Below are 25,052 nucleotides of genomic sequence, written 5' to 3' on the forward strand. Positions count from 1 at the left end.
AAGGCCATTCCCTGCATTATGAACTGCACAACTAAGGGAAAAGCAGGATAACTTGGTCCCATGTCACACTGAAGGTGGAGTTAGTGACTTAGGGCTGAGAGAAGGACCTTGGAGAAGTCCTCCCAGACTCTGGAAACATCCTCAGGTGACCTGGCAGGCATTTCATTTGTAGACTCTTCAGATTTCTATCAGAAAACTGAACAGCTGGGAAATACTGGCAGAAACTCAATGGAGAAGCACAAGATGAGAAACACAGAGATAACAGCTCAAGGCCAGATTTACATTTGGAGGTGTAATGAAACATTAGCTAGGAAATGTTTTTCCTTATCATTTTTACATCATCCTTTTCCAAGCGTGAATATGCCAGAAAGAAATTGTCCTGCCTGCTCCTCCTCAATCTATTTCTCACTTTCTGCATCTCAGCCCTTTCCTCACTCCTGAGAAGCCACCCTCACAGAAAACATCTTTGTGTTTACTGGAAGGGACACACCAATCTGCTTCATCCAGTGACTTTTCACCTAAACCAACATTAGATCAAAGGCAGGGTGTTTCCCTAAGCTGGAATACAGTCAGGGAGGTGTTTGCCATATATTTCTAATTCTGCTTTAACCAGCCAGGGCACCGTGTTCCCCACCCACTGCTTGAGCACAGAGCGCTTTCCTCTCCCTGCTATCAACAGGGTTTGTAGATGTTTCAGTTTGTAAATTCTCAGTTGAAAGGGATTATCTGTATCAGCTGATGATTATTTAAATGATTTGGATTTCAAAAACCCTCTTGATGGGGATTATTTAAATGGAGGTTCCTTTCCCAAGCTCCACACTGAGTTCAAACAAGCTTAAGTGAATTACAGGTACAGATACTTGGGAAGAAAAAAAGCATCTTTTAATTCCCAGAAAATCTGGGGGACAGAAAAAGCTTTCCTGATAAACAGAGTGGAAAAAATATATTGCTTTAATGACAGGCACCTTCCTGATTTTATACTTTACAATGCCTGGAGGGGCAAACTCACACTAGAAATAATAAACATGTTTAAGCCTACCAAATAAAACCTATCTGTGAACTCACATGTCATTGGTTCATAATTTCTGCCATCCATTGTGTATCAAAAGTGAGCAAACCTTTTCCACCAATCATTTTCTCACTAGTTTCAGAATCAACACATCCACACATTTCTGTTCTGTTCACAGGGACACTGAACAATAGGATTCTCCATTGTCTAAACTCTGAGCCCTGCTTCAGGACAATTAAGGGAATTTGCAATTGTAATGTATACTTGTACCTTGCCTCAGAGAAACGACCTTCGTTATGTAAATGTCTATAAAACAGCAAGCCAGGCACCAAAACATCAGGACAGAAAGGGCAGAGAAGCCAAGAGAGTGCTTGAAGTAACCCAATCAAGTTCCTCTGCCTCACAGCTCCTGCCAGCTCAGAAATGAGGAATTTATTCCTCGCAACCTAAACGAATAAGTCTTTCAAGCTTTAAAAAAAGAAAAGAAATCCCCCTGTGGGCAGCAAAGCTCTTTCTTTGTAGTGGACTAAACTGCATTTCTTAATATAGCCCACAGCCAGGCCTTGTCAAACATATTGCTCTTGATCCACAGCCGATTTCCCACTTAGTGGTCATGAGGTGGATTAGTCCCAACTCAGATGCAGGGCTTAGCCCCTGCTCACAGTGAGGCTTGGGGTGCTCAATCTACCTAATTTGACACACCAAAATGTTTGATGCTCAACCCAAATTCATTTCTAGGGCCCATAAATTATCAGTGCATAGGAACGGGCACAGCGAACTGGTGATTAATTCTACTCATTTTGCATTACTGCTCTGGGAAGGGATAAATAACCCTGTGGAAGTGCCTCTCTCTTCACCACAGTGGGAGTTTAGGACAATTAGCTTAGGTGAGCCTCTTGATGCTGTGAGAAATCCCATGCACTGCCAGGAAAATGATGGCTGACTTTAGTACCTTTTTTGTGGGTTGAAAATGCCAGTCTGGTCGTGGTCCCTCATTTGCTTGCACAATCAAAGCACTTGAGCACAGCAATTGCACACCCCAATCTTCAGGCTGGATTGGGACGCCTTCAGATGCTCCCTGGGCACTCTTCAAGAAGAGCAGCCTGGCCATGTTCAGGATGTACAAAGGTATCAGATGCTGTTTTCACTCTGATAACTGGGGGCAGTTCACACATTTTTTTCTTCAAGCTATCCCCTTGCTCCAGCACACAGCCCTTTGCTGGTAGCACTGGGTATAAACTTCACCAGAACATCTCAGAGTCTGAAAAAAACCCAAATGGGCTTTGGAAGATGTTAGTCAAAAGCTAAATGTTTCAGGACAAACTTTAAAAGCAGTTTTTGGGTTTTGTTTGTGTGAATGCCTAATGTTTGACACCACTTACTCTGTGCTGAACAGTAACTTCCTTCTGTGGCAAGTCAGAAAAACACACAATAAATTGGAGCCTAAAAAGTGATTGTGAGCCCCCAAGCCAGGATTTATGGCACAAAATCCCCAGTAACTGTAGGTCACGTTGTATAATAAAAGAGAATGATGAGAAGATGGCCAGTCAGGCAAGAAACCAAGTTCCAGCACAGGGAGAATCTTAAACCAAGCTGTAGATTATAAAGAATCTGCAAAGTCCTTTAATTTCATTGTTCTCTCAGATCCATGGACTAGATATTAAACTTATGCAAGACACTGGATGTGACAGTTCACATTGTGCAGTCAAACAAAAAAAGCCCTGACTAAGTAAAGATTCCACTCCTTTGAAACTCTGAAATAAGAGTCATGAGCACCATGCTCTTTCTCTGTTATCCTGGCTGCTCATCACATTATTTTAGTATCTGAATGCTGCTCTTCCTCAGAATAACTAATTAGATACGACACTCTGTTGGGCTTGCAAGCTCTGCAGCCCCCTAATTTTGAGTTTGATGGATTAATAGACTATACAACCAATCTCCCCTTATGTGGAGAACCCACACATCCAAGGGACAAAAAACAGAGGTGGACACAGAATTCTGGTTTTCTTGACAAATGTTCCACCAACAGAAGAGAGGAAGGAAGTGTCACCAATATTGTGGCAAACCTCCTTGCCCCTGCTACTACTGGTTATACCTTTCCATTGTACAGGGAGATGGATGGGTTTGTGCCAGCACCCTTTAATTCCATGTTTTTAATAGTTATGACCAGAGCAGAAGCATCTAAGCAACCTGTGTCTCCTTGCATTCACCTTTTCTGCCTCCTTTTTATTTGGTTCTGCAGCCTTCTAGTAAGGTTTACAGATGATTACCATTACACGTGAGTCCAAGGGTATAATTCTTATTCTTATTCTTATTCTTATTCTTATTCTTATTCTTATTCTTATTCTTATATTGCTATTATTGTTATTATTGTTTTTATTGTTATTATTACCATGCTACATCCATGTTAAGATTCAGTTCTTGGGTTTTTTCCCTGTGGAATGTTTCTGCCTGAGAGAGTTAAAGCTGCTCCTCTTCCCTCCACAGGCACATGGAGCCATATGCCTGCAGCCAGGGATAGAGAATGACAACTAAATAGGTCAATGAACGAAAGTAACCTTCCAACATGAATGCAAATAAATCTCTACTTGCAGCAGGACCTGATGGCTCCAGAAGCAGTATTTACATGTTGAAGCATTTTGGAGATCTGGGGCATAGCTTGTACTTTGCCTGTACAGAAAATAGCTACCCTAATTTATCTTCAACCCTTAGGAAATATGAAAGGGAAAAAAAAAAAGTATGAATGACGCACAGCTTCATCTTTCTTCTGAATCTAGTAGAATTGTCTTTTCCAAGCAATACCCACAGCCTAATCTTTGTTTGATAATTGCTTTTTCTGCCTTTTTTTTTTAATTGCCTTTGTTTCTATTACTTCAGCGCACAGGAAAGGTCCTTCCTGACAAAAGAAAAGCCAAGGCAGTTTGAAATGAAAGGCTGACACATTCCCTGGAATGACAAACTGGAGTCACGAGCCTGATGCACTGTGAGATGAAAGCTGTTTACGTGTGACAATCAGGCAGAAAGCAATTTCTCATAATTGCAGTACCTTCACACAGCAAGGTACAAATAGTGTTATTCACAGTCTCACAAACAAATAAAACCAGAATCCTTCACAACATCCCCTTCTTTTTGAAAAAAAAAAAAAAATAAATCTTCAAGTGGGAGATATTCTGACACAACATCCCCTTCTTTTGGAAAAAAAAAAAAAAAATCTTCAAGTGGGAGATATTCTGAACTGTCCCAGCAGCTGCTCTGGACAGAACTGCCCCATCTGCCTTCCCTGCCAAGCTGGATGCAGCTGGGCCACCCTGCAGACAGAAAGCCTTCCTCCCTCAGAGAACACTGCTCTGCCTCTCCTCTGCTGCTGCTCAGAGTCCCCTTTCACTCTGAACCTCTCCCTTCCTCACTCACGTGTACCCAAAGCAAGAAGGAGGGAAGGGGAAAAAGTAAAAGTTTGGTTCTTTCCTCCTGTCCAGCTGTGTAAGGGTTAGAGGGGAGCCCTGGGGCTTTCTGGAGTTAGAGCAGAAGCAGCTGAACTTATTTAGCATCTCTTTCCTCCACACTGGCACTGGCACACTCATGGCAATATCTGGTCCAAAGAGCTCAGTGCACAAAGGAAAGTCTTCTGTGATCTGCATCACAAATTTCAGGTTAAACTGGAATGTGATGAGATGTCTCCTGTAAACTGCAGAGGGGAAAAACCCTTTTCTCAGACTATCAGAAACAAAGTTTTGTCTAAAACAGACTTCTGCCATGGTTCATACCCTCACAAGACTCACAAGCTTTGTCCCCAGCTTTCAGACATGAGGAGAGACATTTCTTGGATTTTGAAAAATGTTTTCAGCCATAGTCACTGCAATTTAAAAGCTGCCAGAGAGTCTGAGATCAGGAAAAAATCACGGATTATTAGTCAGCTTTGGAAACTCAAAATGTTACATTAGACTCCAAACAAATTCCATTTTTTCACATCAGTCCAGCTCAGCTGCACTATTGATGACAGGAGCTTTCTGTGAAGAACAGGTGATCTCTGCCTCTGAACAGCCCCTGCACATCCCTGCCCTGCCTCTCCCACCCTCCCAAACCAATTCTGCACTTCCATCCCCTCCCATTCCCACTGCTCCTGCCCCGTTCTCTCCCACAGGAAGGTGAGGAGCACTCAGAGCCAGGAGAACCCTTTAAAACACACTCGTGGGCAAACATCAGAGCTGTTTCAAAAAGTAAATTTTAAGCTCTGGCACTGAGTCTTTAACCCTACAATACACACCCAGGAGCAGAGACATGGACAGGAACTTCCTGAGGGGTTTCCAACGTGGAAAAGCTCAGTCAGAGGGAGCAGGAGTGGTGCCTGGGAGGGCAGCAGGACATCCCTGCTCCCTGCCATATGGACAGCTGCAGCACGTGTCCTGGCAGGCTTCTATTTTCAGAAATAGCCACACTGCTTCTCATCACTTCTCCTCCAAACACTCAAGACTTTATTGAAGCAGAAACACAGGGTAATGTATTTATTTTATTTCCTCACTAATCTGGTAAAAAGATACAACCTATGATCCTGAATGTAATAACAAAGGAAAACCTGAAGTGTGTGCAGAAATAAACCTGGATTGCTTCCACTTCTCACATTTTACTTAGAACAACTGTGTTTTACCTCTCTCTTCTAGAATATTTACACAATGAAGCTGCCCAAATTAAAATACTTTTCGTTGTCAATAAAGTAAGCATAATAACCTTTAAACACCTCAGAAGTAATTATCATCTTCTGTAGCATGTCAGGGCTGAATATGTTACAAACAAAAGCCACTGCACAGGGCATTGCTGGTTCTGGGATGGGAATGAGGTAGAATGAGCACCTTTCAGCACTCTGATTTCTGCTTTTATTTTGCATTTGTAGAAGTTGGCAGTCTCATAGGGATATACATCCATTGCACTACCATAAACTCTTGAATTTCCATCTGTTTTCAAAAGCTCCAGCCGACCTACATTTTATGTTATGGATTAGTTGAAGCTTATAGAGTAGCATGAGCAAAGCAGGAGCCTTGCTGCTAACCATATATCCTAAGCAATTAAATGTTTCATCAATAATATGTCCCATGGAAAAATCAAGAGTTTTTAAGAGAAAAAACTTTTCACACACAAAACAGGAAAAAATAATTTGATATATGCACTTTAATTGTAGTATAAATACCATCCATTTGATTAATTTTGATTTTACAGACTAAAAACAAATCAAATGTACGCATTAAAATGATATGAAGTTTAAAAAAAAATTAACTTGGATTCACATTTTCAGGACATACTGAAATATAATATACTAAAAATAAGGCATCAGAGTAATTCAGCATTTTGGGAATCCTGTCTTTTTGGAATTATCTACAGAATTATTGAAGCAAGGTGGGAAGCAGTAACTCATATCACAAAAGCATAACTTCCACTACAGGTTTTCCACTTTATTCTGAGGCAGAGAAAATTCAACTCTTTTTGGAGGTGGATTTTTTATTTTTTTTTTTGCTTGGTTATGTTCTTGGCAAACCAGCAACAAGTCACTCCAGAGGCCAGTGGAACTCACTGAGGTGAGGATGATCCAAGCCTAAGTCCTTGAGTTGGATCAAGAACTTTTGGGTCTCGCAGAGTTTCAAGTGCCCTGGTCACCACTCAGCTGGGCTTTCACTCTTCCTAACTATAAAAATCCTCCACCTAGCAAATCTCCTGCACGAAAATGTAGCCAGAGGAAAATTCAGTGAACAAACAACAACTTCCTACTCTGATGCACTGTCATTTTCCAACAAAGAGAGGATATTGAGAATTTCCAGAGGGATTTTCATTATAGGCTCATCAGGAGGCCCTCTGCATTAACAGCCTTTTTTTCCCTTGTATTTTTTACTCTGCACTGGTTCATTTCCCAGTAACAACTGTAACTTCTTTTGACATTTTCTGTCCTTCTTTACAATTAGGTTATTCAGCTCTTCAGTGAAGAGGCAAAGGGTAAGCTATGGGCTGATTTAAGCTGGCTGACTCAACTGGTCTAATTAGACAGGAGAAATTTGGTAGTAAAAGCAGCTGCTTCCTCCACAAACTGGAAGTCCATCAAAAGAAATGAGCTGTCTTAATGGCCTGAAGACTCATGTGTATCATTAGTAAGAAAGACACACTTTAAAAGTGCTGGTCTTCTCAAATCCTTCTAATTAGATGTCTCTGTAAACCATATTCCAGTGCACATCTTCTCTGCCAAAGTCAAGGCAACGTGTTTCCATTTTTTTTCCTGACCACCAACTAAACTGACAAGGACATTTCAGAAAAGTGTTGGTTGGATGCATTACCAGAAAATTCAACTTGACTTGTCACTTGTCAATCTTTATTCTTGAATAAAGAAACTTGAGGTTTCTTTATTCCCTTATTATAACGTTATATCACTTGCCCACCTATACTTTACTCCTTCTGTAAGTAATTTTTCTCTGCTACCTATTAGCACATCAGTATGCACAGGAAATAAAGAGGAGATAAAGATTCCAGGGTGTTTACACAGTTTTCCCCACAAATACTGTCATTTTAAACAAAATAATGAAAAGATACAGCCAGAAGAATATCCGTGTCACCTCAAAACATGCTTTGATCCCAAAAATCACAGGCACTCTCCTCACCCAGCTCCTGCCAAACACCACAGCACCACCAAAATCAATACAGTGGCACAGAGCTGTGCTGGTTCAGAGGCTGCCACAGGCTCAGGGATCAAAAGCAGGGACTCATGGCAACCTAGAGAAAAGGCAATATTGCACCACTCAAAAGAGTGGAAGATGGAAACCTTCCATGTGGTAACACTGATGTATGAAGAACTCAGAATACCAATGTGGGGTTTATTTTAACCAGCTGCAAAGACCTGTGATGTGAAATGTGAGCTGTTCTGCTGGGTCTGGCTGGGACAGGGTGAATTTCCTGCAGAGCAGCCCCCAAGGAGAAATTCTGGAGCAGTCAGCATTGGTCCCAGGCTGAGTTTTCTTTTTTTTTTTTTAGAGTGGCCCGGGGTGTTCCAGAAGCTGGGAGAAGACACAGGCAGCTTGGCTTCACTAATTAAACTGCCCTGATCTTCATCTTCATAATTTTCAGCTTTTGCTCTCTCCTGGGGGCAGGGAGGAGACACTGAGGGAGGGGCTGAGAGGATGCTCAGCCACAGGCCAGGGCCACCCCACCACAGCTATTTCCCCTAGGAAATGTGGAGACTCACTTGTCTGGCATCTTTTGGATGAAATTCATAGTAACTCACAGTCTGCTGACCATCAATGAATTTTTTTTTACCAGTAAAAGGTGGTGTATAATTTGCAGGTTGCTGTATAATTTGTCCACGTGCTCTCACCCAGCAGGAACCTGCACGGATTCAAAGGAGTGACATCTCTGCTGTGAGAAAAGGTCTGGAGAACTGGGCTGATTCAGCCTGGAAAGGAGAAGCTTTTGGCCACCTAATTGTGGTTTTCCAGTGCCTGAAGGGAGCCAACAAGAAAGATGGAGAGGGTCTGTTTAAAAGGGATGGAGTGACAGGGCAAGGGGGAAATTGGCTTCAAATCAAAACAGAGTAGATTGAGATAAGACATTAGAAAGAAATTCTGCCCTGTGAGGGTGGGGAGGCACTGGCACAGGGTGCCCAGAGAAGCTGTGGCTGCCCCATTCCAAGGCCAGGTTGGACACTGAGGCTGGAGCAGTGGAAGGTGTCCCTGCCATGGCAGGGGATTGGAACAAGAATGATCTCTCAGCTCCCTTCCAACCCAAACCATTCTGTGATTCCAGGAATGTGTCCAGCCCTGTTTCTTGCTGCTGTGAGACACCTGAGGAAAAATTTACTCCACTACCTATAGATACAACAGCTCATGCAATCCATGCTTTTAAAAATACTTTAAAAATAAATAATAGCTTAAAATAATTTCAAATCTCAATGTCACAGGAATTACACACAGTGATAGAACAGTTGTGGTCTGCCAGGCCACAGAAAATTCTCAGGGCAGCATGTTCAGTGCCATATGGGCAATGCACAAGTTCAGAGTTTTGAAGCAATTTTTTCCTAAGTGTATGTGACAGAACAAAGCACAGTAATAACAGCTGTAGTCTGCGTGGAAATGGAAAAATAAGCACCTCTAATATTGTTAGTTTTCATTTCAGTGCTGGCTAAATGCTTTTGATCATTGTGTGCAAGTGATGAATGCACCACCTGTGTCTTTTTTTTGTCCCTGTGCCAACAGGTGAGATTACCTTATTCTGACAGGGGCTGCAGCAATCTGGGTAATGGCACAAGTACAGAACATTGCTCTGTTACCAGATCACAACATTTTCAAAATATTGCCATGTTTTTAAATTCCTGTGTGTATGTGTTAAAACTGAGTCACTGCTCCACTTCCAGTGAAGACCTGAGTGGAACCCAACACGCTGCTTTTAAGCTCTGCTATCTGCCCCCAACAGATGAGCTTCTACTTCTGTACTTGCAATATCTGTAACAGCTCTTGTGCATTTACAGCTGGTGTTACTGTTAGCACAGCAGCCTCCACAAGCCCTGGTCCCACGTTCTTAGTCTACTGACATCAAATATTAAGCTCAAGATCTTGGAGCAAGGACAGGATGTTACCTACTCAATTCCCGTCTCCCACACTCTCCGTTTATTTGTTGATGATAAATTGTCCTTGCACAGCTGAAGGGTTTGCTGCAGTTCCCACAGCACTGCTCTTCAGACCCTCATATGTCAGTAAGGTGAAGGTCACATAGAGTGGTTTATCCAAAACAGAATAAAAATTAAAATTTAGCTTTGCCCACAAAAATCCATCACCTGTTATGTTAAAATAATGCTTGGGGAAACTGCACAAGGCATGCTCTTGTGGAGGGGTGTTTGTTAACCTAAACCAGAAAGTGCTTTCAGAACTGATGCAGAATTAAGGGCAGAGAACAGGGCAGGAGTCCCAAAGTATATAAACCCCAAAAATGGGACCTGGTCTGGTGGAAATAGCATGGATGGCTCAAAACCAGACCTTGTCCCCATGAATTCCAACAGAGCTGCTCTGTTTCTGTCCCAGCTGGGATCACCTCTGGAGCTCACCCCTGATGGTGCAGGGGAGCAGAAGTGTCTGCAGGCAATGCACATGAGGAGAACATGCAAGTGCCTTTGGGGAGGTTTACAGCTGTCACTTTTTCCATCTTGCAGAGCTGCAAAGCAAATGGTGTAGGAGGACGGCTCAGGATTGCTCTTCTCAAAGGCTCCCTCCTGAAATGGGTGCCTACGCTCTAATACTGACTAAGCTGCTGGGCTTTGCTTCTGATCTCATTAGATAATGATACTGCAATACAAAAGGAGAGGTTAATCTTGACTATATCCCCAATCCCCTTTCCTTGTGTACAGTTGTAAACACCATGGAAGCATTTGGAGCCACCTCTTCCTCTGTGGTTTTAGCGACAGCGCTTGCACGGAATGGCTGCTGCTGTGGACAGGGGAGCTGGAGGAGGGACAGGTGGGACCATCCTCCAAATGGGAAATTCACACCAATCCCGAGGTGTGGGAGTGCCACGTGGCCAGCAAAAATGCCATTACAGCTCTTGTCATCCCTGTCCCACTCTCCTGGCCGCGGTGATGAAGTGACCACAGAGCACTCCTGCTCACAGCTCTGAGATGTGTCAGGGGGACACAGTGGGCATCCTCTCCAGGCCGACCACAAACACACAATTCCCTGCCTAGCCCATTCACTTTCCTACATCAGAAGCACTCAGAAAAGGCAAAAGCAGCCACAGGGAACGTGGACACCCTCCACGTGCAGAGAGGGAAGTGCCCTGCAGCTGTGCATCTGCAGTGCTGCTATTTGCCTTCCTGGTGCAGTTAAGGAATGTTTCCAGTCCCCGGGAAAATCAGCCAGAAGAACATCTCCCACATTTCCCTGTTCTCTGCATCACTCTCTTGGTGGCTCTTGCAAATCAGAACACATTATTCTACTTAAAACCTCAGTATTTTCCCTCTGAAATCCAAGATACACAACTCCCCCCAGTTTTCACCAGCAAACCACTGTTGAAACAAACAGAAGTAGCAGCCATTTATCTGGCACATAAACATACTCTCCTCTACACCCAGCAGGAAAGCAAGCTCCAAAGATGCTCAGCTAATGAGGAAAATTCAGACAATGATGTTGGCAGCTACAAGCAGGCAAAATAACCCAAACAGGTCTGAATTGGACCCACCACTGCTACACATGAGAGCTCCAACCAATTCCTACAACTTCTAAAGGAAGCAAGAACAAAGCACAAACAATCTGATTACCAGAGAAATGACTGGGACCAGAAAATTACTCAACTTATGTAATGTAATAAGTCCCTATTGAAAAGCATCTGCAAAATGCTGCTATTTCTTCATGCCATTCTTTTCACCACTGACACTCAGATAAAACAGCTTCCATTTTACATCCACTTTTCCTGCTCTTTTAGCCTGTTATGCTGTTAATTCAGTAGCAACAGACCTGAACCACTTCTAAGCAACTGCTACTCTCTTGCTTTTCATTTAAAAAAAAAAATAATCAGGTTGCTGCTGATGCTTTCCCATAATTACATCATCTTGTCACTACAAAGGAGGAGGAGGAATATACACCTCGATTAAAATGTTATCTTCAAAGCATTTGTTGCAGTGATATGCAGCCAGTTTTAGTCCATAAATAAATATACCTGAGTGTATGTGCATACATACATCTAAATATGGAAGCAGAGATAACCTATAAATATCTATATATAACCTACATATATATATACAGATATATAGAGAATGATATAGATATAGATATAGATAGATATGGCCTGTGTTTCTATATATACTCACTCATATTTACAGGTATCTATATAGGTAAATTAAATGTACATATATTGAACATATTTATATCTAGAGGGACAATGCACATACAATATACCTGTAAATAGTATTTTAGTGCTCTGATAGGAGGTCCTCTGATGATTTCAGACCCGTCTATACAGGATGGTGTCTACTGACACATTTCACCACCATGTAAATATGCCTTGAATGTTGGTGACATCCAGCACTGACATTTAAAATTAATTTACTTGGCTTCTGTAATCTTTAGAATGTAGTTTTAGCAGTCAAACATACAAATAAGTGAAAAAGTTCCTTCTGGGTATTAGGCCATACCCTTCCTTCATCAAACTTTATTAATTTATGTTAATTTGGTCCAAAATAGTCTATCATAAGACAACAGCCCTGGCAGAATGCTGATACCTGTTCCTTGGCTAAACTCTGTCCATTGTGTCATTGCAGTGTTTCCAACATTCCTTTGGGCCTGTACTTTTAGAGCAGCACAGTCTGAGCATCCAAAAAGAATTGTAGGTTGGCTTTGAAGTTATTTTTATTTACTGCAAAATGAGTGCCACCCTTTGTCCCAATTCACTTAGCTGGAGGAGCTTATTTTTACTGCCTGTCAATAAGAATCAAAAGATGAGTGCTAAAATGTCCCATCCATGCCCTATATGGGAAGGCCTGCTTTATTTTTATTTGTTTGGTTGATTTTATAATGAAAAAAGAATGTGTGGGATTCAGGAGACTGATGTCCATATTTCTGCTTGGAGACTAAAGAGTAAATCTCTTTAGTATTATCATGTATATTCAGAAATTTCATCTTTCTTTTGGTGTCCCCAGATGTCAGACTGCTGCACAAGGCACAGCCATCCTCCATGAACACCAAGTCTGACAGCGACCCCAGGGTTCATGGACTGGTGAATACTTCAGGTTATGTATTTCTCCTTCAGGTTTAATGTGTTTCTCCTTCAGGTTATGTATTTCTCCTTCAGGTTTAATGTATTTCTCCTTCAGGTTATGTATTTCTCCTTCAGGTTTAATGTGTTTCTCCTTCAGGTTATGTATTTCTCCTTCAGGTTTAATGTGTTTCTCCTTCAGGTTATGTATTTCTCCTTCAGGTTTAATGTATTTCTCCTTCAGGTTGACATCATCGTTCTCCCAGGCAAGAAATCAAGTATCAAATCCTCCTTCAGGGCTGTCTGTCAAGCTCCTCTGACTGTGTGTGATATAGCAGCTCACACATATTGTCATAACTCAGCCTGTAAGACAGCAGAAGCTGATTTATTATAATCACAAGTGCAGCAGCTCCATTCCCCATTTGCAGTCACTCACAACTTCCCTGAAACTTTCACAGGAGAGGGCAAAAATGTGCCTAATGTGAGTTCCACTTCAGTGATGATTTACACCACAGGGAAACTTTCCATGGGCTTAAACAAACAACTGGCCAGACCTATTATTTCATTTCTTTTTAAATCCAAAGCTGAGAAAAATCAAATCAGCCGAGAAGGTCTAAAAATGGTCTTTGCTCAGCTATGTGACACAAGGGCAGGCAGAGTGAGCACAGAGACTGAGTTAAGGCTCACAAGACACAACCCACTGAATTGGGCACTCTGAAGATTCTAAAATGGAAAGGACAGGGCTGCTGTTCCTGGAGGAAAACACACCAAGATGTGTCCCCAGGGAAATTGTCTTAGTGGAATGCTGAACTTTACCATGACATGCCAGGGGAACAGGAGTTTGGGATGGTATAAAACCAGCCATGGGGTGGCCATGGGAATTACAGAGTGACAAACATCCACCACAGGACATTTAGGGGATGGAAAGGGATGGATCAAGTACTGAGGAGGAACAGGCCTGAGAACGTAGCTGGAAATGGAGATTAAAGGAGGCAGAGGCATGTCAGGAGGCAGCTACACCTGTCTGACAGAGCTCCTCATCCCTGCAGCGCAGCCTGCACTCCTGCTAAACACTGCTCCCAGATTTCTGACATGGGAATGGCCACACCTTGGTGAGCCCACGTGCAGGAGACACCACCATGCACCCAGTGGTCAGCTTGCTCCACATCATTTACCAGAGCATGAGGTTGCAAATCTGTGGGTTTACTGTAGGTCCAGGTGCCAACAACTGAAGGAGACCAAAGTCTGAGGGACTGATGGGATGGACAGTGTGTCCAAAACCCACTGGTGGAGAGATCTTCTATGTGTTTGTGTGTGCAACCCACAAGCAGCCAGAGAGGAGGAATGCCAGGGAGGCACTGGGGCTGCTCAGGTTTGCCCAGGTGCCATCTGTGTTTGGGAGGGTGCTGGAGAAGCCCTCTGTCCTCCTGCTGCTCCATACAGCTGCCTCACCACCAGCTGGACTTGGAATTCCAGAACCAAGGCTGCCACACACCAGGGCAGGAGGGATCCCCTCATGTCTCAAAGCCCCACCAGCTCCAGCTGCTCCTAACAGTCTAATTTTTATTACTAATTACTGCCATTATCATTGGACACTCCTCATGAAGAACTCAGCAGTTCTGACTGACCCAACTCGCTTTCCAAAAGGCCTCCCATCAGTCATCTTTGTGTTTATGTACTGTCAGTTTGTTCCTCTGGGGAAAATTCTTCTTCAAGAAATTCTGCAAGATTCAGGGTCAAATTAAAACCCAGGGGAGTAACTTTTCACTGCCAGCTGTGCACAGATGTGCCCCTCTGCACTGTCCTTGGCTTTCTGGCTCACATTTCTCTGGTGGCAGCATAAGAGCTTCACCTCTCCAAGTGGAGAAGGGAATGGAACTCCATCCCAGACTGGCTTCAGCTTTATGAGGCTCAAATAAATAGCATTTTAGACATCAGGCCTTGATATTCATATGCAATAAGCTGGCTGCAGTTTGTGGCTTTTTTGACCCAGAAAAAGAAAATGCTCTTCCTCTAATAGCAAATATTTAGCTCCAATCCCCTTTCTTTTAATTGGGTACTCATTTACCCATTCCAGCCCTGCCATGCTGGTGTTATTAGAGTGCTTAATTTTCAAAGCACTTGAGGTAATAACTGCATCATGGCTAAAAAAGAATTATACTGGCCAGGCTCTGCTGGTGCAGCCCCATCCACTTGACTGCTTCAAAAGCACAAAACAGATGCAAAAGGGCAGAATTTAACTCCATTGCTTAACAAGAGTATTAAAAGCTTCAGTTTGTGGTGGTTTTTTCCTTTAAATTTCATATTAACCAGGTGCATCGCTTCATTTAAAACTTCTTTCTTCTGTCTGGCATAAAAGCCTACCCTCTAAAGCTCAGCAGGAGACAGAGCACAGGTCCATTCTCATTTACCCAGGAACCTGACCACTGCATATTCAATCTTCTCCTCTCTTTTGTAGCAGATGCTCTGCAATTATAAACAACATTTGTCATTACTCTAAACATGTGAAGCCAGAAGAAATATGATTCTTACACAAAAGATGCAGGCTGTACATACTAGATGAGAGGCAGATGGTAAATGAGCTTGTAAAGCCAAGGTCTCTGCCATTTATTTTTATTTGGAACAGATACATAACAAAAAAAACCTGAACAAACAAGCGGTTATCTCTTCAGCTATTATGTAATTCCATGTAGTTCTGCCTGCTAAGAATCTGGATTGCTTTATCCCTGTACCTTCTGAAGAAAATTAAGTCTGCAGAGTGCATCTGTTTCCCCCACAAATCAGCAGAGCCTAAATGATCTGTAAATGGGAACAGAAGCCCAGCAGTGACAAGAAGGTCCAGTGAGGACCTGCAGTGACTGGAGCCACATTGCAGCACACGTCCCCAGCCACACCATTTCCTAGACAGAACTGCTTTGTCCTCCTTCCAGAGACACTCACACAGGACTGGTCCTGCTGTGTTTCATGCCATCACTCATATTCAGATCAGATATTCTCTCAGAAATCTTATTTTCTAAATGACAAAGTGTCCAAAGCCAAGTTAAACTCAAACATCTGCACCAAAGCACGGAATTCACAAGGGAGCAGCTTTCAAAATAATCATTAATGGGATATTGCAGCAGGCCTCCTTCCAGTTACTTGTAGGAAGTTACTGAGCTTCAGAGTTACTGAAAACAACCAAAACTATCTGGCCTCCTCTGTCTGTGCTGTTACCCTTCTCCACCACACTTGGGGATGAACAACCTAAAGAATTGGTTGAAAAAGGCAGTAATTCTTCCATACATAGTGTATTATGCATTCTTCTCATGAAGTTGGTGAAAAGGTGAGTACATTTGGACAATCTGGGGACCCTCAGTTTTTCCATTTCCTAGTAGACTTTGATATCAAGAGGAAGGTGTCTCTTTAAGCTTGGTCCTGGGCTTGATAAGGAACACTCTGCCAGTCCTAGGGACTAAAGTTCTGAATGTAAATTACTTTCACAGAAGAAAACTAAATTTTCCACGTGGTAAGTAAGAGCTTGTGGATTTGTTGTACTTCTGTACCAGTGGTGCTAACCAAAAATTGCTGGCTGATGGGTTCAAAGCTGGCACAGTGGGCAGGCAATCTGAACCACCAGCACCTCAGCTTTTTCCTGTCCCAAGGCTTTTGATAAGAGATAAAAGGCCTTGTGCAGAAGTTTCTGATACAAGATTTGGCAATATTAATTGCATGTGATATCCATTAGAAGGAATACCTTTAAAAAAAGGGGAATTTTGTCATCTGACACAGATGTCATGCTTCAACAAGGTATTTTATTAAAGCCATAAATGAATCCCACAATAAGGTAGGTGGCCAGTTCTCTCAGATGCCTGCAGCAAAGGAGCAGACTGGGCACGATGACCCAAACTCCCAATTTATTTTTGACAAAAACTCAGTCTTACATAAGATACATGTCCTTCTGCACCTCTCCAGATGCAAGCCACTGAGGTTCTGAGGTTAAAGCATCACTGGCTGATTTAGATTTTGCCTCAAGGACTTTCATTTTGAGAATGAACACCCACCTTTCAGTTTGCAACGCTTTAATTATACATCCAAATCAGTTCATTCCCACGTGCTAACCATGTAAATTTTGCTGGGGATCTCCTTGCATGTTGTTTCTTGTAAGTCTTGACTTGTGATTTTAATAATAAGACCAAACACTGTTTTTTAATGGAAGACAAAGTTATCCATCCGAAGTTTAAAGGGTGCAGATGTGAATTATAAGGCAGCTGAGTTGAGTGAGGGCCTGCCACATTCAGAGTAGTGTCATGATCTGACTGTCACCACAGTTTACCTACAAGAAAAATGCTACAGGGAAGTGTGAGAAGCAAATAATTTCTCAGAGGATACAGAGCTGAACTCTGAGATATTAAATACCCACAGAACAAAAATCTGCCCTAAAGATCTGGTGAGCTCAGACCCCAAGGACTTCCAGACAAATTGGCATGAAAATGCACAACAAAAAATGAACTTTAACAGCATTTTTACTCCAGTTAGCTTCTGCTTTTTTCTGCTCTCGTGATTGCTCTTTCCTTTTAGTGGGGTTGTGGAAAACCCTGAACAACCATGTGATGTCTGAAGTCTCCAATTGCAAAATGCCTCTTGCTTCATCTTTCCTCAGTCTTCAGATGGATCTCCACACTACAGAACCCAAAGTCTACTTTGAAATGTGACAAAAGTACACCCAGGTGCTGGTGCATGTTGTTTCTACCTCCTCAACACCTTGAGCAGGGCATGACCACCTATGGGCAGAGGATAAATCATATCATCAAGCCCCACTCAGCATAGGGCAAGTTGTAGTGGAAGGGTGTCAGGGTGAGTTACAGCCAACCCCCAACACTTTTTCTGAGAGATGGAAACAGCAAAGACCAGAGCTCAGACTCCCAACAGCTCACTGTGACCACTTCCTGGCATATAAACTCCAGAATGCTTTAACTGGTAACTCTCTAAAACCTCCTTCCTCAGCCACAAGTTTTCACAGCAGCAGTTAATAAAATTTATTGTATCAAAACATTAGCTAGAATGAAAAATAGTGAGGTCATTGTAATGTTTAGGTTTAACAAACAATACAGCAAAGAGAAAGAAGATGTTCTTGAAGACTCGGTGACCAAAACTCACTGAGTCAAACTCAAGGCACATTTCTATAAAAGCTCCAGGTCTGAAAAAACTCCAAACAAACAAAAAAATCCCAAACCCCAGCAAAAACAAACCCACAATAACAATGGATTCTGCTTGAAGGAAAACAAGCAATGCTGAAGTAAGGGCATACTCAGCTGGGAAACAGTAGAAGGATCAGACAAAGGGGCTGACCAAGATTTGTTCCAAATAACCTCTATTTTACAGAACACATGCAAGAGGACTCCAGGAAGAGTTATTTATCGCTTAATAAAACACTGTGAACTATTTCAGTAACTCAATATATTTTTACCATCTTGACACAGCTTAAGTGTCAGAAGAAAAACTAAATGGATTTTATCAAGGTTAAAACATGTGCTTAGAAACCCCCTGCTAAAAAAAACATGCCTAATTTTAATTAATTTTGCCAACACTTTCAGCCACTGAAAAGGAATCTACACAACACTTGCCTAAAAAGAGCCTTTCACCAGTACTGCAGTTGGTTTCAACCGGCCTGACTTGTTTACTCTTCCTAACATATGGATCTTAATTTGCACAAGGGATGAAAACACACTCTCAGACAAAGCAAGGCAAAAAAAAAAAAAAAGAAAATGGTGGAGAACAATGCAACCCATCTGGCAGAGAGGGGAAAAAAAAGAAAAAGAAAAAGAGGGAAAAGGAAAAGGAAAAGGGAAAGGGAAAGGGAAAGGGAAAGGGAAAGGGAAAGGGAAAGGGAAAGGGAAAGGGAAAGGGAAAGGGAAAGGGAAAGGGAAAGGGAAAGGGAAAGGGAAAGGGAAAGGGAAAGGGAAAGGGAAAGGGAAAGGGAAAGGGAAAGGGAAAGGGAAAGGGAAAGGGAAAGGGAAAGGGAAAGGGAAAGGGAAAGGGAAAGGGAAAGGGAAAGGGAAAGGGAAAGGGAAAGGGAAAGGGAAAGGGAAAGGGAAAGGGAAAGGGAAAGGGAAAGGGAAAGGGAAAGGGAAAGGGAAAGGGAAAGGGAAAGGGAAAGGAAAAGGAAAAGGAAAAAGAAAAGGAAAAGGAAAAGAAAAAGAAAAAGAAAAAGAGGGAAAAGGAAAAGGAAAAGAAAAAAAAATCTGTCTCGGAAAGTGGGTTTTTGCTCGTTCCTGTTCTGCATCTCTCCCTCCCTCCTTCCCATCTTAGCAACAGAGGCTGGAGCAGCCAACCAGGCAGGCGCGCATCCCTGGGTTACTGCAGTGCATCGCCCGGCAGTAACCGCGCCGGGCGCGCCCGGGCGGGCATGCGGCACCTCCACCGCACTGCACCTGCCCCGGCAACGCCGGCCTCTTCCCACTCCCCCTGCACGGATTAGCACATCATTCAGGCCAAATCCTCCCCTCCCGGCCCCCCTTCCTCTGCTGTGTTTGGTTTGGGTGTCTCCGGAGGGGATGGGATGGGAGACGGGGGGTGTGGGAGATCTTTCCAGTGAAGAGGATGCTGCAAAATAAATAAATAAAGGAAGCGCCCAGCTAAATAAAAAATAAAGGGATCTGTCTGTCCGAGTGTGTGCGCCAGAGGTAATTCCTAAGACAGCACCGAAGCAAATCAGCAAAGCCCAGGCTGTTCAAATCTCTGCTGATGGTTTGACAGCGAAGTTTCCATCTTATGCGGAGAGCGGTATTAACATAGCCCGCAGCGCTCGGAGCCGGCAGGCAGGGATCGCGCTGTTCTGATGACACTATCTCGGGCTGTGACGGCCACTTTGGGCCTTCCATGAATACCAAACAACCTGCCAAGGGCTCCGTGTTCCCCCTCCGGACACCTCGGAGCCAGGTCCTTCGCTGCCCTCCTGCCGCTCCCAGCAACCTTGACAGCAAAGCAGGCAGCACCTCTCCGCTTCGCTTCCACGGGGTTTGAGCCATCACAACAAACCCAAAATAACAAGAAATGTCGCGTTTTCTGCTGAGCATGGATTTCTGTACTGAAAATCCCCGGCTGCACTGTGCCTGGACGGAGCCCGTTCACTCAGAGGTTACTCCAGACCAAATCCTACCAGAACTCGCACTCGAACGCAGCACAAGTGACTCATTACAGCCCTAAAAATAACAACTGAGAAATTTCCAACTAAAACGTTGCCTAATTAACCATGAATACTGAGAAGTGTGAGAGGGGAGGGAAGAAAAAAAAAAAAGAAAAAAAGCAATCCCTGAGTTGTTGTGGTGTTTTGCAAGCAGATTTATTACTATTTTCTTACTGGATGCACTCAATTATATAGGTAGAATACTTCCATCTCCATCCTATATTACAGCAAACCCACCTAGAAACAACAGAACAAATGCCCTTTCATGGCCATACAGAATGTATGTATCTTTTTCAAGTAAAGCTGAATGACTTTGACCCAGACAGAAAGCTCCAAAGTACTTTTCATGCCCCCTTTGTATAGGGGACTATACATAATTCATCCCCAAACCACAATTCAGATTATTTCATGGTGCTTTTAACAAAAATGACAGAAACCTGAGGCACTGACTTTTCTACCAAATCCTCTTGCAAACAGTTCTCAGGCAGTCCTACTATGAAAACCAACATATCTGTAATTTTTTAATGAACTAGTAAAACCAATCTCTGTGTTCCTGTGATTTACATTTCAAACTGCAGTATAAACATACAGCCCAGAAGCCAAGACCCACTTCTATCTCTTTCTCAACCCTTAGACAAATGGCTTTGTGACAAGACAGTGAAACTTTGGCCATGTTTTGTTCCAAAGGTCTGCAGATCTTGCTTTTCACATTTAAGGATCCACACTGGATCTAATACAGGACTCTTTCTTTTCCCCTCCAAGCCAGCTGGGTCTCTAATTCTAAAAGTAAGCAGAGGTATCCAGGGATTAAACAGCCGTATTATTTCTACTAAATGTGCAGAAGTTCCCTTTTTCTGGCTTTGCCAGTCCATCTTAACCTCCCAGTTAAGATGAGGAACAGCGGTTCCTCCAGGAGCCCTGGGGCTTTCTGAAATCACGAACCTCACTGAGCCACAGAAAACCCCCAGGACATGCTTGAACATGGCCTGGATTCAAAGACTGAGACACATCTTAAGTTTTGGAAGATCCTTAACCTCACAAGTCACTCAAAAATCCCTTTCCTTCAAACCTGAAGGAACAGTTGTTTCTACCTGTTGACCAATTCCCTAAAAGCTTTACGGGGAAAATGCCAAAATCAACTGAGACCTTCTGAAACTTTTACCTCTTTAACCTCTCCCAAATTCCCTTTTACCTCTTTAACCCTCTCCCAAATTGGCAACAGCTCCTAGTGAATGGAGTGGGTCAGACACAGCAGCTTTGAGCAAGGACTGACCTGCCATATTCCTTCCCTGTTAATCCCACTGACCTCAGGGGAAATTGCAGCAGGAATTAATCAGCTCCAGAGTCACACCAATCTCTGCTATGAGTCTGATAAAGCCTCATAAGGAGAGCAGCATTTATCATATAAATCTTAGAATCAAAATGCCCCTCCTTATACTTAAAGAGAAAATTGTATTTGTTTAATTAATCAATATAAGGCTGAGACAAAAATCAATGGAAAATTCCAATTTGAAGTCTACTGTGGCTTATTTAGCTTCTTTGTTGTTGACAAGAAATGCAGATTCACCTTTCTTTGGGCTTTTAATGAAAAATAAAAGACATGACATATCATGAGTTGCATTGTCTGAACAATCAAGCTAAGCACAGAACACAATGGCAGCACTACTAATTATTCCTCCTTCTGCTAATTTAGAGCCTAACCTTAACATTACTTTGCAATGCCATTTTTACTGAAGGGAATTGCTGGGAATTGCTCTTCAGTTGAATTCCTGTCCAACATGCTGGCACAAATTGTCTTTGCAAGGAAACTGTACTTCTGCCTTTGTGATCCAACACTCCTGAAAGGTTTTAACTAATTCATTACAATCACAGAGAATGATGTAGAAATAGTAGATTTTCTTTTTTAAGCTCCATTTCAGAATAGAAACACCATTAATTAAAAGACTTTTTTGAAACAGCATTCCTTATCTCTTCCTACCACAACCAGCACCCAAGAACAATGTGAACTGAGAGACATCTCCTTTTTTTTTTTTCCCAGCATGTTTTCTGCTAGTCTTCTCTAAAAAGTGAATTCAAATATTTCACATTCCAGCAGGGACAGAGACTTTTAGCACAGGGAATCCAGAAGGAGTGCTGAACTGCAGCAATCAACAGTGCTGGAGGTATAATATTGCCCTTCCCTTGGGCACTGCAAAGTCCCAGTTTCCCACTGGAACAGGAACCAGTGTAAGGTATTCAGAATAGTTTTATATGCAATGAACTCAGCTACAAATCCATCAGGTTTGAACAGAGATATCCCAAATTACACACAAAAAAATCTTCTACTGGCAGAACCACTAAAACAATTCAGAGACTCTGAACTGTTTGGTTCCTACCTTCACTGGGGACTATTTAGGCAATTTGGTTTTCTATTTCTCTAATGGAAAATCTTTTGTCTTAAAACCAATACACTGAGCCAGTCCCTGGAGGAGGGAACATGTTTGGGAGGAAAGTTTGGTTCTAGAAGGTTTCTATGTTCTGATCAGCAACTCACTGAAACACTGGAGGAAGAGACCTTTGGAGGTCACCTGGCCCAGCCTTCTACTCAAAGACAACCACCAGCTCCAGATCAGATCAGCAGCTCAGCCACGTGTCCCCCACTGTCCCGGGGTGACACATCCCAGTGCTGCAGCTGGGGAACAGGAATTTATTTCTTGGTGTCCACCCTGAACCACCCAAACTGCAACGTGTGGCCATGGGCCCGTGAGATTTATCATCTGGCACTACTGGCAGGAGCAGCCCAGCCTCCTCAGCTGCTCTGTAGATCCCCTGAGCCATTATTTAACCCCTTTGAGAGACCCTTTCCAGCTCCATGTCTCTGTTGATAAGAAGCACCCAGACTGATAGAATATTCCAGCTGTGCTCTCAGTGATGAGGGAGGAGAAGGGTAAGGGCTTGCCTCCGGCTGGGAATGGCCTCAGCCACACGGTGTGATTCACCTTCCTGGCTGTGAGAGCACTCTTTGGCTCACACCACTTGGCACTGGGTGCAGACCTCCCAAGTCTGTGTCAGCTCCTTGGCAGGCAGAGGAGAGCCAAGCCCTGCGGGCAGACAGCAGCTCAGCCCCTCCGAGCCTGTCCTTGGTGGTCCCAGCAGTGACACGAGGTGTGAGACCAGCTGAGGAGGATCTGAACCCCTCCACACAGCCAGCCAGGAAGGTTCAACCTCCTCTTTCAAACCCAAATGTGGTGACACAGTCAGAACCATACCCCAGAGCTAAATACCTCCACAGGTTATTTTCAGCAGCAGGACATTCTGCCAGGGCATTGTTTTGTTCAAGCCAAGTCACCCAGGCATGTCAGAAAATTTGAACAGAGGTTTTGCGTACAGGATCCCTCAATCAATTCTGGCCAGTGAGAAAGAGATTCAGTTAGAAATCTCAAGCTTTTAAATCTTAAATGAGACATTTTGGCATAGCTCCATTTCTTGGAGGACAAAAAACCTTCAGTGTTTTGTGTTCATTCTGATAAGATAAAGAATAATTTTGAATGTAGCGAAGTTGCTGCCAAACCAAGCTGTTCTCCTATGGACAATGTGGCTCCATGCAATTTTAGCAAGTAATTAAAAGAGGGCCAGTGGGTCTACATACAGTTTTGATGTTGAAAAACCCATTAAAGCATGAAATCTGCAGATCTTTCAACAAATGAATAATTGTATGCACAGCCTGTCCGCATACAGTAGCACTTTCATGGCAACAGCTCCAGAGCTTTTCATACCACACATTTTTAGACTATTGAAGCCTTGGTGTTGTGATAATGATACAATTTACAGACGGCAGCCAAGTACTTTGTGAAACAATTTCAAGTGGAACCTTCAAGCCAGTGGATTTATAGTTTCAGGGCCAGTGCAGGTATCAAGCATGGCTCAGGTGAGGGCTGCACTGGCAGGGCCTTATCTCTAAAAAGAACTGAAGCACACAACCATACCAATTTACATTACTGGGAGAGAGTTCCTCGAGGAAGGGCAATTATGCCATTTAGTACACAAAATTCTCCTGAAGATTTCAATGTTTTTCTCTTGGGCATACTTCTTTTCGCTGGCAGGAATTTACTTCATGACCTAGTTTTCCCTTCAGAGAGGACCAGTCACACACACCAAAAAAACCCCCAAAAAACCAAAAAGTCTCTAGGAAACACACGGTTACACAAAGCAAATGAAGGCATGAAAGGAATTGATGCCAAGCAGAGGAGAAAGGACAGAATCACCTTTTAGAACTGGAATCAACCAAGAACCTATAGAGAAGAGAAGTGAATAATCTCTTCTTACTCCAAACTTCCCTTCTTTCTATCTATCATATCTATCATTTTGGTGCCCTGTGTTGCAGACTGTGAGTTCTTTGCAGTGTGTATCAGCAAAGGAGCTACCCAAAAAGCATCCTGGTCCTTGACTGAACCTCAGGATTCAGTCCCAGCACGAGCCAGTGATTTCATCACAGAAATTATAAGTTTTGAGAGACCCATCTAAGCTGTAGAGAAACCTATAGCTCACGGCATTTCTTTCCAAACACAACCTTTAAAGAAAATAGCTTTTTTTCCTGGTGTCTAATGCCTTCTGGAATTCTGAGATACTCTCTGTTCTGGAAGAGTACTGAGAAAACAACCATTTCACAAAACAGCCAATTGCAGGAGTAAAAAACAAAGCCTCCTCACTTCCCCCACCCCCATCTTTAAACTCCTGCATGCTCTACCCACCCTCAACAATAAACTGTAGACAGGCAAGATCACAGGACAGATATTTGGCAGCACAGCAATACTATATTTACTTCAGATACTTAAGAATTGGGAGGCAGAAATAAGCGGTTGTATGAACTGCTGCATCCACAGCCTCTCGTGGATGAAACCTTGTTTTCCTCACCTTTCTTTCTCCACCACGGCCCTTCCTGGATAGAGTAGGACAGTTCTTTAAACTCAATGTTCACAGCTGGCCTGCGGGGCAGGTAGGAGAACCTGTGAGCTTCTGTCAGAGCATTGTCCACTTTTTTTAAGTGTCCATTGAAGAGCCGGATGTCCTGGGTGTCCGTGCCATTGGAGACCACCTCGTCCACAGAAACACACACAGACTTTGGCTCGGCCATGGTGCAAGCAGAGCTGCTGCCACCCTGCAGGGAAAGTGGAGAAAGTTCACAGACTTTTG

General features: G+C 43.1%; 1 protein-coding gene across 2 annotated transcripts in view; it reads right to left on the bottom strand.

The window, feature by feature from the left end:
* ABCG1 (ATP binding cassette subfamily G member 1) overlaps positions 1-25,052 on the bottom strand; it is a 54,330-nt gene that overhangs the window by 26,367 nt on the left and 2,911 nt on the right. For both annotated transcript variants that reach the window (XM_039729480.1, XM_039729481.1), the window contains exon 2: positions 24,774-25,017. In XM_039729480.1, the coding sequence (XP_039585414.1) occupies positions 24,774-25,017 (244 nt within the window). The remainder of the gene's footprint in view (positions 1-24,773; positions 25,018-25,052) is intronic.

The sequence above is a fragment of the Passer montanus genome, unplaced genomic scaffold, assembly GCF_014805655.1.
Source record: "Passer montanus isolate IOZ18808 unplaced genomic scaffold, ASM1480565v1 scaffold69, whole genome shotgun sequence".
Taxonomy (NCBI): domain Eukaryota; kingdom Metazoa; phylum Chordata; class Aves; order Passeriformes; family Passeridae; genus Passer; species Passer montanus.